The sequence below is a fragment of the Amblyraja radiata genome, chromosome 9 (assembly GCF_010909765.2).
Source record: "Amblyraja radiata isolate CabotCenter1 chromosome 9, sAmbRad1.1.pri, whole genome shotgun sequence".
Classification (NCBI taxonomy): Eukaryota; Metazoa; Chordata; class Chondrichthyes; order Rajiformes; family Rajidae; genus Amblyraja; species Amblyraja radiata.
Window position 1 is genome coordinate 44,439,057 of NC_045964.1, and position 17,498 is coordinate 44,456,554.

General features: G+C 40.9%; 1 protein-coding gene across 13 annotated transcripts in view; it reads right to left on the minus strand.

Annotated features, from left to right (window-relative positions):
* ktn1 (kinectin 1) overlaps window positions 1-17,498 on the minus strand; it is a 103,646-nt gene that overhangs the window by 52,371 nt on the left and 33,777 nt on the right. For 12 of the 13 annotated variants that reach the window (XM_033027230.1, XM_033027228.1, XM_033027234.1 and 9 more), the window contains 8 exons: window positions 16,411-16,554; window positions 15,483-15,577; window positions 14,305-14,449; window positions 11,262-11,370; window positions 9,961-10,148; window positions 8,239-8,307; window positions 6,420-6,457; window positions 2,525-2,606 (listed from right to left, as the gene is read on the minus strand). In XM_033027230.1, coding sequence (XP_032883121.1) covers window positions 2,525-2,606; window positions 6,420-6,457; window positions 8,239-8,307; window positions 9,961-10,148; window positions 11,262-11,370; window positions 14,305-14,449; window positions 15,483-15,577; window positions 16,411-16,554 — 870 coding nt within the window. The remainder of the gene's footprint in view (window positions 1-2,524; window positions 2,607-6,419; window positions 6,458-8,238; window positions 8,308-9,960; window positions 10,149-11,261; window positions 11,371-14,304; window positions 14,450-15,482; window positions 15,578-16,410; window positions 16,555-17,498) is intronic. The other variant, XM_033027225.1, reaches the window with a different exon arrangement.

Sequence of the window (17,498 nt, forward strand, 5' to 3'; positions counted from 1 at the left end):
GTCTCTAATACAACCAAAACAGTTCACAGTTCGAAGTTTACGGTGTTTAATGCATTCAATAATGGTTTCTGCTGTTTTGCACTAGTGGTTGTATTTATTGTAGTACTTATCATAATAATATACTGTTTACGAGTTTCATGCGGACAAGGAATTTTATTGGAATCTCGTGTATACGAAAATAAACCTATCCGAATCTAAACACTAAATCGCAGACTGAAAAATAAAGAACCCAGAGAAACAAAAACAATTAAATCTACAATTTTACATTGATGGACTAAGAATTCAGCAGCCTTCCAAACGGAATTGAGATAAATTGTTGTAAGATATAAAAATTAGCATTGGGGGAGCTGCATGCCGTGATCAACAAACACCAGACGGCTTACCCCGAGGCATTTACCACCATAGCCGGGGACTTCAACAAAGTCAAACTTAAGAAATCGCTCCCTAACTTCTACCATCATGTCTCCTGCAACACCAGAGGATCAAACACCCTCGACCACTACTACACGACCATCAAAGACGTCTATCGCTCTATCCCTCGCCCTCACTTTGGTAAATCTGACCATACTGCGGTGCTGCTTCTTCCTGCCTAAAGGCAGCAAATGAAGAGCGCACCCCCAGAGGTGAGGACTGTACAGAGCTGGTCGGGGGGTGGGGGTGGGGGGCAGAGGAACAACTTCAGGACTGTTTGGAGTCTGTAGACTGGGCAATGTTCAGGGACCTGAACGAATATGCCACAGTTGTTACAGACTTCATAAAGAAATGTGTGCATCCCAACAAAAACCTTCCGAGTGTTTCCTAACCAGAAGCCTTGGATGAACCATGAGATCTGTACTCTTCTGAAGTCCAGATCCCGGGCATTCAGGTCTGGAGATACAGAGGTCTACAATAAGTCCAGATACGACCTTGGTAAGGCCATCAAAAAGACCAAACCTGCTTTAAAAGGGCACCAATAATACCGGTGCCCAAGAAGAGCAAGGTGACGTGCCTCAATGACTATTGACCAGTGGCACTAACATCTGTGGTGATGAAGTGCTTTGAGAGGTTGATTATGGCACATATCAACTACCTCGACAAGAACCTCGACCCACTGCAGTTCGCTTACTGCTATAACAGATGGATGCGATCTCACTGGCTCTCCACTCCGCTCTGGACCACTTGGACAACAAAAACTCATATGTCAGGCTGTTATTCATTGACTACAACTCGGAATTTAATACAATCATCCCCTCCAAGCTGGTTACCAAGCTCTTAGATCTGGGTCTCTGCGCATTGCTCTGCAATTGGATCCTCGACTTCCTCACCCACTGACCACAATCTGTCCGTAATGGTGGAAATGTGTCGTCCTCGATTACAATCAGCATGGGAGTACCACAAGGCTGCGTGCTCAGCCCTCTGCTTTACTCACTCTATACTTATGACAGTGTAGCCGGACATAGTGCGAACTCCATCATCAAGTTCAGCGACGACACCACTGTTTTGGGACGAATCACTGACGAGTCAGAGTATAGAAGTGAGATCGACCGATTGATCAAATGGTGCCAGCACAAAAACCTGGCTCTCAACACCAGCAAAACCAAGGAACTGATTGTGGACTTTGGAAGGAGTAGGATAGGGACGCACAATCCCGTGTATATCAACAGGACAATGGTGGAAGGGGTCAAGAACTTCTAATTCCTGGGCGTGCACATTTCCGAAGATCTTTCCTGGTCCCAGCACACTGATGCAATTATAAAGAAAGCACATCAGCGCCTCAACTTCCTGAGAAGACTACGGAGAGTCGGTATGTCAAAGAGGACTCACTCGAACTTCTACAGGTGCACAGTAGAGAGCATTCTGACTGGTTGCATCGTGGCTTGGTTCGGCAACTTGAGCGATCAGGAGCGGAAAAGGATGCAGAAAGTTGCCCAGTCCATCATCGGCTCTGACCTCCCCACCATCGAAGGAATCTATCGCAGACTCTGAACTGTAACAGCCTATTGTGCTGCAGCAAGCAAGAATGTCATTGTCCTATCTGGGACACATGATAATAAACTCTCTTGACTCTTGAGACAAGATTGAACACTGTCCCCTGGCTGATCCGCACATGATTATTTTAAGTTTGTGTTCAGATAATACCGAATATTAGAATCCCAACTTATTTTTCACAAACATGACACTTGTGTTATTGATAATTGCTGATATGTTTAAAATGATGACAGTTTAAAAATAATAAGAATTCTCCATGCCAACTTTGCTGATGACCAAGGTGATTAATTGAAAGTTTGTGATGCCAAGTGAAAAGCAAAAGGTTTTTTTAAAAATTACGAAAAACTCAGTAATCTATCTTTTTACATTATCTTTTTTTAAAACAAAGGAATGTAAAAATGCAATATTAAGTTTTAATACTTTGAATGCAAAATGTCATGATTACATAAATAGTTTCATTTTTGGCAACGCCAATGAAATAGGTTTGCAAAAAATTCCAACAATTAGGAATTAAATACTAGGAAATCTAGTCTAGTTTAAAAAATAGTTTTTTTACTTTTATATCCTGATCTTGTCTCGTTGCACGAAGATGTAAGGATTCTTCCATTAACTTCATCTGTCTCTCTTTTTCTAACACCCTTTAAATTGAAAGAAATTGCATTAGTCAGATCTGTAGCTCCAAGTTTCCTTGATCGTCTCACTTAAATTAAGTGACCAAACTTATTCAGAGATTGATGAATTTTCTGTTCCCACGCCCATTTTAGTTTGATGCTGCAAGACCGAACAACCCTCTCCGTCTTGTTGGATGTGCAAAGTTTACAACAGCAATTTTTTATTTATTTTTTTTTTTTTTAAAAGGAAATCTCTGAACAAGAACCCAAAATGTGAAGCCTCCATCTTGGAGCAAATTAGAAATCACTTTGGTTTTGAAAGGCCAAAAGGGACTTACACTGCCCTCCATAATGTTTGGGACAAAGACCCATCATTATTTCTTTGCCTCTGTACTCCACAATTTGAGATTTGTAATAGAAAAAAATCACATGTGGTTAAAGTGCACATTGTCAGATTTTATTCAAGGGTATTTTTATACATTTTGGTTTCACAATGTAGAAATTACAGCTGTGTTTATACATAGTCGGTCCGTCCCGTCCCTTCTCCCCCCCCCCCCCATTTCAGGGCACCATAATGTTTGGGACATATGGCTTCACAGGTGTTTGTAATTGCTCAGGTGTGTATAATTGCCTCCTTAATCCAGGTGTAAGAGAGATGTCAGCAAATAGTCCTCCTCCAGTCTTTCCATCACCTTTGGAAACTTTTATTGCTGTTTATCAACCTATCTGCCGCCTTCGATACAGTGGACCATGGAATTTTAATTTCCCGATTACAGCACCAAGTGGGCATTTGTGGCAGTGCCCTGGGATGGTTCAGGTCCTATCTGGCAGACAGAACCATGCGTGTAAGCCTTGCTGGCTTTGAATCCTCCTCCACTCCCTTGGCATATGGGGTTCCACAGGGCTCAATTTTAGGGCCCCTGCTCTTCTCTCTATACCTACTTCCTCTGGGATCAATTTTAAGAAGGCATGGCATCTCCTTTCACTTTTACGCAGATGATAGCCAGTTATATATGCCACTCAGGAAAGAAGACGACTATTCTCTAAAATCACTTCTGTCTTGTCTTGAGGACATTAAGTCCTGGATGGCCTTAAACTTACTGGGACTTAATGAAAAAAAGACAGAGGTGATTTTGTTTGGCCCCAATGGCTGCCGTGAACCTCCCTTTGTTGACTTGGGTCCACTGGCATTGTCCGTAAAGCCAACAGTTTTAAACCTGGGTTTTAGGATGGACGGTGATTTTAAACTAGATAAACAAATAGGCGCGGTGGTTAAGTCCAGCTTCTTTCACCTCAGGAAGCTGGCAAAGGTGAAGCCCATCCTCGAGCGGCAGCATTTTGAAACAGTAATCCATGCCTTTATTACATCTAGGCTGGATTACTGTAACGCTCTACTCTGGAGTCGCACGAGCTTCATTGGCTCGTCTCCAGCTGGTTCAAAATGCTGCCGCTCGCCTTTTGACCGGAACTCGAAAGAGGGAGCACATTACGCCAATTTTGGCCTCCCTTCACTGGCTCCCAGTGCACTTTCGAGTTCATTTTAAAATTCTTTTATTTGTTTTCAAATAGTTGAATAGGCTCGCCCCGCCTTACCTCTCTGAGCTGCTCCACCTATATGCGCCTGCCCGGTGCCTCAGGTCAGCTGATCAGCTGCTCCTTGAGGTACCACGGTCTAACCGGAAGCTCAGAGGGGATAGAGCCATTTCTGTTGCTGCTCCGGCACTTTGGAACACCTTGCCGTTGCACATCAGACAGGCCCCCTCACTGTCCATCTTCAAATCCTCCCTAAAAACTCATTTTTATTCTCTGGCTTTCGACACTGGCTGAGACATTGCTCCTGTTCTTAGTGCTTTTAATGTCTTTTAATTTTTACTGTTTTTAGTCCTTCGTTTTACGTTTTTTAATGGTTTGTAATAACTTTTTGTCCATGAGTTCTCATGTACAGCACTTTGTGGCAACTGCGGTTGTTTAAAGCGCTTTATAAATAAAGTTTATTATTATTATTATTATTATTATTATTATTATCAACATGAGGACCAAAGTTGTGCCAATGAAAGTTAAAGAAGCCATTATGAGACAGAGCAACAAGAATAAAACTGTTAGAGACATCAGCCAAACCTGAGGCTTACCAAAATCAACTGTATGGAACATCATTAAGAGGAAAGTGAGCTTACTAATCGCAAAGGGACTGGCAGGCCAAGAAAGACCACCACAGCTGATGACAGAAGAATTCTCTCTATAAATAAAGAAAAATCCGCAAACACCTGTCCGACAGATCAGAAACACTCTTCAGGAGTCAGGTGTGGATTTGTCAATGACCACTGTCCACAGAAGACTTCATGAACAGAAATACAGAGGCTACACTGCAAGATGCAAACCACTGGTTTGGCGCAAAAATAGGATGGCCAAGTTACAGTTTGCCAAAAAGTACTTAAAAGAGCAACCACAGTTCTGGAAAAAGGTCTTGTGGACATATGAGACGAAGATTAACTTATATCAGAGTGATGGCAAGAGCAAAGTATAAAGGAGAGAAGGAATTGCCCAAGATCCAAAGCATACAACTTCATCTGTGAAACATAGTGGTGGGGGTGTTATGGCCTGGGCATGTATGGCTGCTGAGTGTACTGGCTCACTTATCTTCATTGATGATACAACTGCTGATGGTAGCATAATAAATTCTGAAGTGTATAGACCCATCCTATCTGCTCAAGTTCAAACAAGTGCCTCAAAACATTGGCCGGCGGTTCATTCTACAGCAAGACAATGATCCCAAACATACTGCTAAAACATACTGCTAAAACTCCTTTGGAGTTTTTCCAAAGCTTAAAAATGGTCAATTCTTGAGTGGCCAAGTCAATCACCCGATGTTAACCCAATTGAGCATGCCTTTAAATGCTAAAGAGAAAACTGAAAGGGACTAGCCCCCCAAAACAAGCATAAGCTAAAGATAGCTGCAATACAGGCCTGGCAGAGCATCACCAGAGAAGACACCCAGCAACTGGTGATGTCCATGAATCGCAAACTTCAAGCAGTCATTGCATGCAAAGGATATGCAACAAAATACTAAACATGATTACTTTCATTTACATGACATTGTGTGTCCCAAACATTATGGTGCCCTGAAATGGTGGGACTATGTATAAACACTGCTGTAATTTCTACATGGTGAAACCAAAATGTATAAAAATGGCCTTTATTAAAATCTGGCAATGTGCACATTAGCCACATGTGATTTTTTCTATTACTAATCTCAAATTGTGGAGTACAGAAGCAAATAAATAAATGATGAGTCTTTGTCCCAAACATTATGGTGGGCATTGCACATTACTCTTTTACTTTGGAAAAAAAGATGGTAATTAATAAAAAATAGAATTTCTAGTAATTGTCCTGACTCTTCAATTTGAAAATGATAGATTTTATTAATTTGCTGACCATCTTGATTCATAATTGACAAGTTGTTCTTGTGAAAATCAAATGGTGATTTGGGGGGTGGGGGGTGGAGGGGGGGCGAGGGGGATAAATTATAATGTGGGAGCTGTATTAAGCAAAGTGTACTGGAACAGATCCCACATTTTAAAAATTCTGCAGTTTGCACATATGATCATAAATTACATTTTGATGTGGATAAGAGGTCAATTGTGCCTCAGCCACATTAATAGAGAGATTTGTAATGTACCCAGATGTGGATGCAATTCCAGAGTTTATCGACCCTGCACATTTGGTGTCCAATGAACTAGCCTGCAATCAGTAGCAGGCTCAGTTATAATTGTAGAGCCGGTATTTTCTCTCAACAGGTACAAGATTGACAACACTCATCAGCATTAATAAACCTTGACTTACTTCTTCTGCAACTCTTCAACGACACTAGCTGCAGAAGCCTACGGAGAAAAACAGACAAAATGAAGAAAGATACTTAATTTAGAAACCTTCATTCTTCAAGCATATTAGAAACTTTAAATTCTCCACAGGATAAGAAAAAATACACAGGAAAATGGAGTGCATAAATGTCCATGCTTACCCACAGCCTTTACTATGGCCTAAAGGACACAAGAGTTATCAATAAACTATGGCAAACTATTCTAATCAAGCTTTTCATACTGGTATATTATTGTCACATATTAATATTAGGTAGTTTAAAAAAAACTGCCTCCTATCCACAAAAAGGCAATCGAATTATTGTACTCCTCCAACATGCACACGTAGCCATTTTGCAGCCAGTCTTGAAATCAAGACTAAAGATCATAGAGCTGAGCAAGATAGTCCACTTGTCGAAAAAAACCGTAGTAGGTCATGGGTAATCCTCAGTGCCATTTCTGTAACCAGCTTCCGTCTCCGCTCCAATCTATGATCTTTGGTCATGGCGTCCGCTCTATGATCTTTGGAGTGGACTATCTTGCTCCACTGTATGATCTTTGGTTTACACTGAAGAGACACAAAAAGCTGGAGTAACTCAGCGGTTTGGGCCAGGCAGCATCTCTGGAGAGAATGAATGGGTGACGTTTCGGGTCGAGACCCTTCTCACCCAGGTGTTAGATAAAGTTAATTATTTTTCTTTCGATTACCTATAATTGTGCCGTGCTCTAAAACTGCAGACGCTAGCTTCAGCTCCTATCTCAATATGTATGAAATCGTTGCAATGCAGAACACAGTTCTGAATCGCTAAAGACTGATGCATTTCATTTGCCCACATGCATGCCGCACGCAGAACTGTCGCGGTTCCTAATGGATCGTATTGGGAGTCTAAAATCAAATTATAACCCGATGTTTCTTGATGCAGTTTCTTGAATGGGTGACGTTTCGGGTCGAGACCCTTCTTCAGACTGAAAATCACGGGAATGGGACTTTCAGCCTGAAGAAGGGTCTCGACCCGAAACATCACCCATTCCTTCTCTCCAGAGATGCTGCCTGTCCCGCTGAGTTACTGCAGCATTCTGTGTCTATCTCTGCAGCATTCTGTGTCTATCTTCAGTTTAAACCAGCATCTGGAGTTCCTTCCTAAGCATCGCCCTCTCCTTCATGCCATTTTTAATGTTCGAATTGCAGCTAATGCAGGCCATTGAAATATTGCTCTGACAGCATGCAAACATTTGCTAAAATTAATTCCATCCTAGGCTGTAAGCCAAAACTCTCACCCGTCCTCCTCAAAAAAGACAATGGTCATATGCTCCGATTCCATTCTAAGTTAGTATTTCAGAAACGTTTCAATTACCATACCAAATCATTCCCTTGAGATAGTTTTCCTCATTTCTATTTTCAAATAACGAAACCAACCCGACCCGATTCTGCTCTATGATCTTTGCTGATTACACATTCCACGGAAGTCAGGTCGGATGTCCCGCCCCGTTCCATACTACACGTTAGTCCATTGGATTTTGCAGGAGTGGACCATCTTGCTCCGCTCTATGATCTTTGATCAAGACCACTGGGCAAATAGCAGCTTCCTGTGGTGTATGGTTCCACAAAGTAGACCTAGATTTTTTATGCCCCAGGCATACTGAGTAAATGCTGAAATTGGATAGCTCAGTAAATTAAAGAGTAACTTTGCTACCGGGCAATAAAATAGTTACTCGTTCTCTACAAATTATTTAATTCAAAGTTAGAATTATTCACTTTTTGATATTGACAAATTGAGATTTATGCCTTTTCAAACAATTTATACCTGAGTTGCCAGTTGAGCATGAAGATTTTGGATCTGCGCATTCATGATTTGTTTCTGTTCCAACAGATCCTTTTAATTTAAGCATACAGAAAACAAAGGAATATATTACAAAAAAAGAAAAAAAATCAATTATGAAAACAATTCAGTCATTTAGATGCCCTTGCCCAAATGTGAAAATTATGCTGTCTCTTCCAATAACAAATATATTTCTTCACTTTTATTGTTTTCATTAAGATACAGGGCTCCTCCTACGTTTTAGTTGCATCCAAAAAATTCTGATCCAAGTGTTCTTTCCTCAGAGTATAAGTAATAAACAGAAAATCAAGATCAAATATATTTGTTAAATATAGTCAGGGGGAAGATGATTGCATTTTTCTTAATGGAAATAGACTGTTCAATGTTAGGAATTTATGGCAATAATGCTATTTAAATGGAGAATACACTTAAGACAACTTTGATTCCTGAATCAACTACAAAAAATTTGATAAATGATCCACATGGTTCAAAGTTCTTCCAAATGAATATTCTATGTAAATCGAAAGACAAACCTTTACTATACATTCTCATTGACAGAGTGCTCTTCATTTTTCTCTCAATTTTCCCCAAAGTAAAACGTTAACCACAGTGACATTATACAGGTCAACCACCGATTTCCAGCAAGCCCCCTACCCCGGGAGTCCCCCTGAAAATGTGGCATATTGGCTGCGTGAGTCAGTCGATCCGGTCCTCATCAGGACTGCGGTGCCAATTGGCAAAACGAATCTGCCACCTGCGGCCAGGACTCCAGAGCTCTGGTCCGGCAGGAGCCGGTATATTCAGCCCGATATCCGGCTGACTTTGCGGGCCGGTGTCTCGGACCTGTACGTTAAAGAATTAGCTGTATATTAGCACAGTGACAGAATACTGAGCTTGTAACAGTACACAGCACAAGAGGAAACGGGAGGGGAAATGAAACCTAGGGATTATGGAATTATGGAATGAAACCTAGGGATAAAAGTTGCTGGCATTGTACATTTATGTATATGTGTTGGAGGGTGAGGTAATAGATTGGAAAGTGTTACTTCCTCATAGCAGACTATTCCTGACCAAAACAACCTTCTGACCTTCTTGCTCTTCCAGTTCTCCTTTTCAAAGACTAGCACATCACTTTAAACAAAATTATTCCATATCAATATGCCTAGAATGCACTGCTAAGGATGGTGGTGGAAGCAGGTAGGATCGTGGAATTTAAAAAGTTTTTCAGATGGACCCATGGATATGCAGGGAACGTTTGGGGAAGGGGGAGCGCGGCTAAGAATACAGATCATGGTAGGCAGAGGCGATTAGTGATTAACCTGGCATCGTGTTCTTCACAGGCATTGTGGGCTGAGGAGCCCGTTCCTGCACTGATCTATGCACTATTTATTTATGTTCGATGTTTCACCACCTCAGGTCCAAACAAGTGTTTTCACTATTACATTAATGACTTGGTTTTTTTTTTTGTTTTTTTAAATACAGTTTTTCTTTTAAAAAATGTCACCATTACATCGACTTGACATTTAAAAAAATATTTTGGGCTAAAGATGACCAGGTAAGAACCAATCAGCTGAGAAAATGGTAAGAAAAAGTTACATTTGTTCTACTTTATATACTTTTTGGTCGAGAGTGTTTCAGACAAAGAAGCAGACTAGGGGAACATTTAAAAAAAATAAAACAAGGAGAAAATATATAGTTTTGTCATACCTGCAGTTGAATCTTCAGAGCATCATCTGCATTAGCTCGCTTTTGTTCTGCGTTTACCAGCTGCACCATCTTTTGTTCTAGCTGTTGTTTGGATAGCATGGTATCAGTGAGCTTACTGTGCAAACTCTGCACCTCTTCGCTTTTGTTGCCAATTTCATTTTCAACAACCCTAAATTTATTTTGTAAATCTACAATAAAGATACAAAAGCAAGTATAATTAATAAATTAAAAGACTTGTGCAAGAGCCCTATCTTAAACAGTCTATTCGGGTTTACAACATTATCATACCATTTCACTGGATCCCCAGTTTAATTTCTCTGCAGCTAAACATATGCTTTTCAACTTAAGTATACCAGTTGACAAATGCATTCCTTTTGCTCCAATGACATAAACAATTCAAAGTTATAGCAGTGGTCGGAGATACAAAACGACATTGACAATAAACACGAGTTTCCCAATACCCAAACAATCTCTTGAAACACCAAGGGGATCAGCTGCACAATAAAAAATGTTTACCGATTTCGAAGCAATGAATTGAGATGGAATTCCTGCACTTAACCCCCTCAAAAAAAGTCCAAGTCCAAAATTCAGTTCTGAAATGTTAACAACATTTCTCATTCCACAGGTGTCTCTTGCCCTGCCCAGTTTCCACTATTCTCTCATTTTATTTCACGTGTCTGCCAATTGCTTCTTTTTATATTTCCATCGTTTCAAGAGTTAGATTTAGCTCTTAGGGCTAAGGGAATCAAGGTATATGGAGGAAAATCTAGAACGGGGAACTGATTTTGGATGATCAGCCATGATCATATTGAATGGCGGTGCTGGCTCAAAGGGCCGAATGGCCTACTCCTGCACCTATTTTCTATGTTTCTATGGAACAGAATAGTCCACAGTCCAGGAACTATGTACCAAATAACACAAAGGCTTGTGATTGCTGACAGACCATGTGTAGAGATGTCAGCAGTTTATGGACTCACATCCCAACAATTGCCAGATATTAGACATCAAATGGTATTCAAGTCCACTTCGGAATTAATGTTTATTGAGACATTCATGTGAATAGATATTTTATAGCATTATTACTTGGTTCCAGACAACCAGCACAGGGCACAATAAAACTTGAAAGAGATAGCAGCTTCCAATAGTCAAAGGATTAATATAGATCGTTCAAGAAGGAACTGCAGATGCTGGAAAATCGAAGGTAGCCAAAAATGCTGGAGAAACCCAGCGGGTGCGGCAGCATCTATGGAGCAACGGGAATAGGCAACGTTTCGGGCCGATCTGTCGCAGCAAACAAATACCTTGTTTTGCATTCTGAATTTCTGTTAGTCTTTTCTCATGCTCTGCAGTTATGTTCCTGAGATATTTTTGTACTTCTTCCTTCCTTCTTTCTTCTTCCTGCAGCTTGGTCTTTGAGAAAAACAATATGAATTAATACAGCTTATTTTCAGATGCAAACAGAATATATAATCTAAAAGCCTGTTTAAGGTTGTGCACAATAAATGCAAATGTTCAGTTTCCTGGCACAAAAAAATATTATAGTCCATAAATAATTGAAAAATGTCCAGTTCAAATTACACATCCCAATTCAAAGCTAAACTGTTAAGGGCCTGTCCAACTTACGTGTCCTTGGCACGCAAATTACGCGACCGCGTCGTCGCATTGAGGAGCACGGGCATCGGGCCGCGCGGGGCCGGTCCCACCGAGAAGCGTGGAGGGGTATGTAGTTGTGCGCGACATCGCGCAGGGCTCCGAATATTTGTAGCGAACGAAACCTTTGCGCGCCAACGGCCTGTCGCGTAACTGACGGCCAAAGTGGGACAGGCCCAAGACCCTGGCGCGACGCAACGTCTCAACTCCAACAGCAGCTAAAGCAGGCAAACGATCACCGAGTTCGGCCTGGGGCTCATGGCCGTAGTGGTTCAGATCCGCCCCCACAACTACTCCCGGAGCGGGCCAAGAAAATTGAAGATAGACACAAAATGCTGGAGTAACTCACCGGGACCAGCAGCATCTCTGGAGAGAAGCAATGGGTGACGTTTCGTGTCAAGACCCTTCTTTCAGACTGAAGAAGAGTCTCGACACGAAACGTCATCCATTCCTTCTCTCCAGAGATGCTGCCAGTCCCGCTGAGTTACTCCAGCATTTTGTGTCCATCTTCAAATGACGTCACCCGCTCCAGACGGCTGTGCGGGTGACGTCGCACGCTACCTTCGCGGGACCGTCGCGTAATTAGCATGCCAAGGACATGTAAGTGGGACAGGCCCTTTAGTTTATATATATTTCTCAAGTCAAGAGTCAATAGTGTTTTATTGTCACTATTATGTCACCATATGTTTTATTGTCATATGTCCCAGATAGAACAATAAAATTCTTACTTGCTGCAGCACAACAGAATATTTAATCATAATGATATAACAAAGAAAATCAGAAAAAAGAACAATAACAGTGCAATAATAATAATGATAATAATAATCTATTGTAGTTCATAGTTTATGAGGTTGTAGCGTTTAATAGCCTGATGGCTGCATGGAAGAAGTTGTTCCTGAACATTACAGTTCTCAGGCTCCTGTGCCTTCTTCCCGATGGTAGTGGCGAGATAAGTGTGAAGCCAGGATGGTGTGGGTCTTTGGTGATGTTGGCTGTCTTTGAGGAAGCGACTACGATAGATCCTTTTGATAGTGGGGAGGTCAGAGCCGGTGATGGCCTGAGCAGAATTTACAACTTTGAGCAGTCTTTTCCGCTCCTGCACGTTCAAGTGGCCGAACCAGACCACGATGCAACCAGTCAGTATGCTCTCTACTGTGCACCTGTAGAAGTTCAAGAGAATCCTCTTTGACATACTGAATCTCAGTAATCTTCTCAGGAAGTAGAGGCGCTGATGTGATTTCTTTATGATTGCATCAGTGTGCTGTGTCCAGGAAAGATCGCCGGAAATATGCACGCCCAGGAATTTGAAGTTTTTGCCACCATCGTCCCACTGATGTAAACAGGATTGTGGGTCCTCAACCTTCCTCTTCCAAAGTCCAACTTTGGTTTTGCTGATATTGAGAGCCAGGTTGTTGTGCTGGCACCATATGATCAGTCGGTCGATCTCACTTCTATACTCTGACTCATCACTATCTGTAATTCGTCCCACAACGGTGGTGTCGTCAGCGAACTTGAAAATGGAGTTCGCACTATGTCCGGCTACACAGTCATGAGTATAGAGTGAATAGAGCAGGGGGCTGAGCATGCAGCTTTGAGGTTCTCCCGTACTAATTATCACTAAGGATGAAGTGTTTTGGCCAATTCGAACAGACTGTGGTCTGTGGATGAGGAAGTCGAGGATCTAATTGCAGAGGGATGCGCAGAGACCCAGTTCCGTGAGTTTCGTAACCAGCTTGGAGGGGATGATGGTATGGAACACCGAGCTGTAGTCTATAAACAACAGCCTGACGTAAGTGTTTTTATTGTCCAGTGTGGAGTGGAGAGCCAGTGAGATCGCATCTTCTGTGGACCTATTGTGACATATATCTCATGATATTCATCTCATTCCATAAAACAAGAATGAGCATTAGGCGATATGTCATTTGGGGCGCAAAATAGCTTTATTCTTTTCAGTGTACAGGGAAGTACATTTAATTGGGCCATGTATGGAAGGAAATAAATCAGTATCTTTAATAAATTATTAGGTAGAATAGAGGATCACTAAAATTTGTAACCAGCACCATAAAAAAGGTAAGAACATTTAAAAATGGACATGGAAAGGGTAGGAAAATGTGACAGCTCTTTCAAAGAGTATTTAATTCATGGTGTCCTTTGAAGACACTTCTGTAGAGAGATCCAAGCTTTATACATTCAGATTAAGCAGAGATTTAATGAGATACTCAACATGGGATGATACCATTAAGACAAATAAGATTTATACATCTAACACAAGAGCCAATTTAAGGGTGCTACTGAAGAAGATTCCTATAAAAATGTTGAGGCAAACTGGAACCTTTATTAACTATAGCATCTGGTCATCTTGCCACATGGGATTTAACATAAAACTCAAAAATGCAAAGGACAAAATTGATTTAACTGAACTAAAAAAAAGTAAGAAACATTCATCAGATGAGATCAAAAGATATGAATTTAGAATGTTTACAGATAATTAAAAAAACAGGCAGAATTCAATTAATATCATTAGGGTCAGAACAAGATAAACATGAGCGTTAAAACATGTTTTTGTTGCAGTTTACAGACGTATGTTACCCAAATACACAATGTTGAAAGTACAAAGCACCAGGGAATATTTTAGCAAGTCCACCCTAACAAATTCTTATTCAATTTTCCTATTAATATGTTGGACTATTATACCTTGAGTTGTTGAACTGTCTGCTCATAGGAAACTTCCAAGTTTTTTTTCTGCAGCTCTTCCTGCTGAAGGCGATTTGTTTTCTCTGTAAATTCATTCATTAATCTAGCATAGTCTTGGCGCAATTTGTTTAGTTCTGTAGATTGCCTGCATATAACATTTAGAAATAAATTTATGCAGCACTGTACAAACCCAAATTGCATTTTTAGCTAGTTGGAATGACATTTTAAAGAAGAAACGAGCAATATTTTATGATGAATGATCTGTTGATCTGGATGATAATATCCATTAGGTCTGATGCATCTTCATACGAAAGAGGATTCTAAGCATATAATGTCTACTATTTGTAGTGGTATGGTGCTGCATAATGTAATTGCATTGAAGTCCCAGGCTGTTCCCTTATCCCATCATTCCACCTCAGCAACAGGTCAATGGGCCTCAAAATATGTGCCTTGTTGGACAAGACAGAGCCACTTACAGCAATCAACAGCATACTCCTCCATGTTACCAATGTCAATATATTGGTACGAGGACAAATTTAAGCATCGGCATCCATAGATGGGAGACTTTTCGATCTCAGTCGTAAGCCAGAACGCATCACAAAGGATAACTGTGGCTCACTCTGCATTGCCCTTGCATGCCATGGTCAAGCCCCCTTAGCAGAGATCTAGTGTTACTTGCAATGCCTGTGCAGAGCGAGGTGGATGTTCGGGCTTCAGGATGGGGTGGACAGTGAACAAGGTAGAAGCATGCATACAAGCCTGTTGGGTCCTTATATTTAAGAACAATGGCTACTATATCACTGTGTAGAATTTTAGCACAATGACAAACTTCAACAGATACCCAAGGCATTGGAGTATTGATCGACAGAGCATGACAATTTAAGGAATCAAGCACCTTGGTTAGGTCAATGAATGCAGAGAACAGTTATCACTTTTATTCCTGGCATTTGTTTTCCTCCCACCTCCCCCTACACAACGCCACAGATGGACAGAAGCCACACTGTTTCCACATAAATCTTCTGGAAGAAAGGCTGTTCTGGATATTGTGGCCCAGGGTCTATTACAATCATGGGTTTGAATCACTTTGGCACTGTTGCTATTAGGGAGATAAACAACAACATAGTATTTAACTAATAATTTGTATTTACCATACAAGTTCCAAGATTCAGGATACTCACTTGCTCTCCAGCTGACTGGGTGCTTTGCTTACAGCATCCCTCAGGATTCTATTTTCCTGTTTCAATGCATCTGTTTGTTCTTGAAGCTGGCGAAACTGAATGAAACATTTTTTCAGTGACAATTGTAGAAATAATGAATCATTGCAAATTTACAGATAGGGTCATGTTGAGATTGCACAATAAGATTAGCCACCAAAATTGAAGAACATGGTCTAAACATAGAAAATAGGTGCAGGAGTAGGCCATTTGGCCCTTCAAGCCTGCACCACCATTCAATATGATCATGGCTGATCATCCAACTCAGTATCCTGTACCTGCCTTCTCTCCATACCCCCTGATCCCTTTAGCCACAAGGGCCACATCTAACTCCCTCTTAAATATAGCCAATGAACTGGCCTCAACTACATTCTGTGGCATCGACTCCATCACACCACACTGCCTCGGAAAATAAGTCAACATAATCAAAGACTTGTTACACCCCAATCATCCCTTCTTCTCAATTCCCCCGTCTGGCAGAAGGTGCAGAAGCTTGAAAGGGCACATCGCTAGCCTCGGGAACCGCTTTTTCCCCTCTTATCAGGTTTCTGAATGGTCCTTTCATATGTTAGGGTACAGTTCGATTTACCTCCACCCTGTTGAGGACATTGGACTTTGTGTAAGGAACTGCTACACTGCAATTCTGAGAACTATATTCTGCACTCTGTATCTTCCCCTTTAGTCTATCTATTGCACTTGAATTTGATCTAATTGTATCTGAATGGTATATGATCTGTCTGGATAGCAAAACTTTTCACTCTACCTCAGTACATGTGACAATAATAAATCTAAACCAAATATTTAGTTTTTGTAAGAAACTCAGATTCACTTTATTTGCAAGACCAATTTGTTAGAGATTCTAAATGAGAATAATTAGATAATTTTAACTTACCTGCATCTGTGTTTCATTCACATGATCTTGGTAGCTGACCTGCAGCTTATTTTGCAGAGCTCCCAGTTCCTTTTCAAGTGCACTGCGTTGCTCCCTTAGTTTGGACTCAACCACATTAGCTTTCTGTTTTTCTGCCACCAAATCCTAGATTACCAAAATCACAGTTAAAAGAAAAATCTGTCCTGGTACTGTCAATTATATCACTGTATTTCCTCAAAATGCTGGTGAAAAGCAGCAAGAGCACAAGTTATAATTATTGGAATTCAAAATCTTGCACAGTAGTTCTTACAAACTCACTGCTCAAATACTATCCCAAAAATAGATCAACTGTTTTCATTCTGTGGATTTCCAAGTTACGTACATTCTGATAGGGGCACGTCATTCATGTGAAAAGATTTAAAAGACTACCTTTCTAATAGAGGAATTGCAACAAGTAAAACAACACCATATCATCCTATTGGAACTGGTCAGGTTGAGAGATATAACGGAATCATTTGGAAAGCAGTGAAACTGGCTTTAAAGTCAAATGAAGACCAGATCAGCAGTGGGATTGTGTTCTACCAGATGCATTACACTCCGTCAGATCTCTACTGTCAACTGCTACCAATACTACTCCACATGAGCGATTCTTTAACTTCAAACAGCGTTCTTCTAGTGGTACTTCTTTGCCATCATGGTTGACTAGCCCTGGGCCTGTGTTGCTTTGTCGTTATGTCAGATCAAATAAGAATGAGCCTTTTGTTGATGAAGTTGAACTGACTGATGTCAACCCTTCTTAAGCAACTATCAAGTATCAGGATGGACGTCAGTCAACTGTCTCACTTCGTGACCTTGCACCATGTCCGTCTTCTCCATCAGCTCCGTCACTTCTTGATAACATTAATCGAGAACTTCCAACACTCCCATCCTATGGACACTTCTATAAGAAATTCTAAAATTGTAAATCTAAATAACAATATGAGTGAAGTTGATGACCAAGCAATATATGTACCACCAGCTATTGAAACACCATTATCTCCTGAAGCTCCAGTGCTGCGACGGTCATCAAGACGTATATTAAACCTCCTGACCGTCTGAACTTATAAATA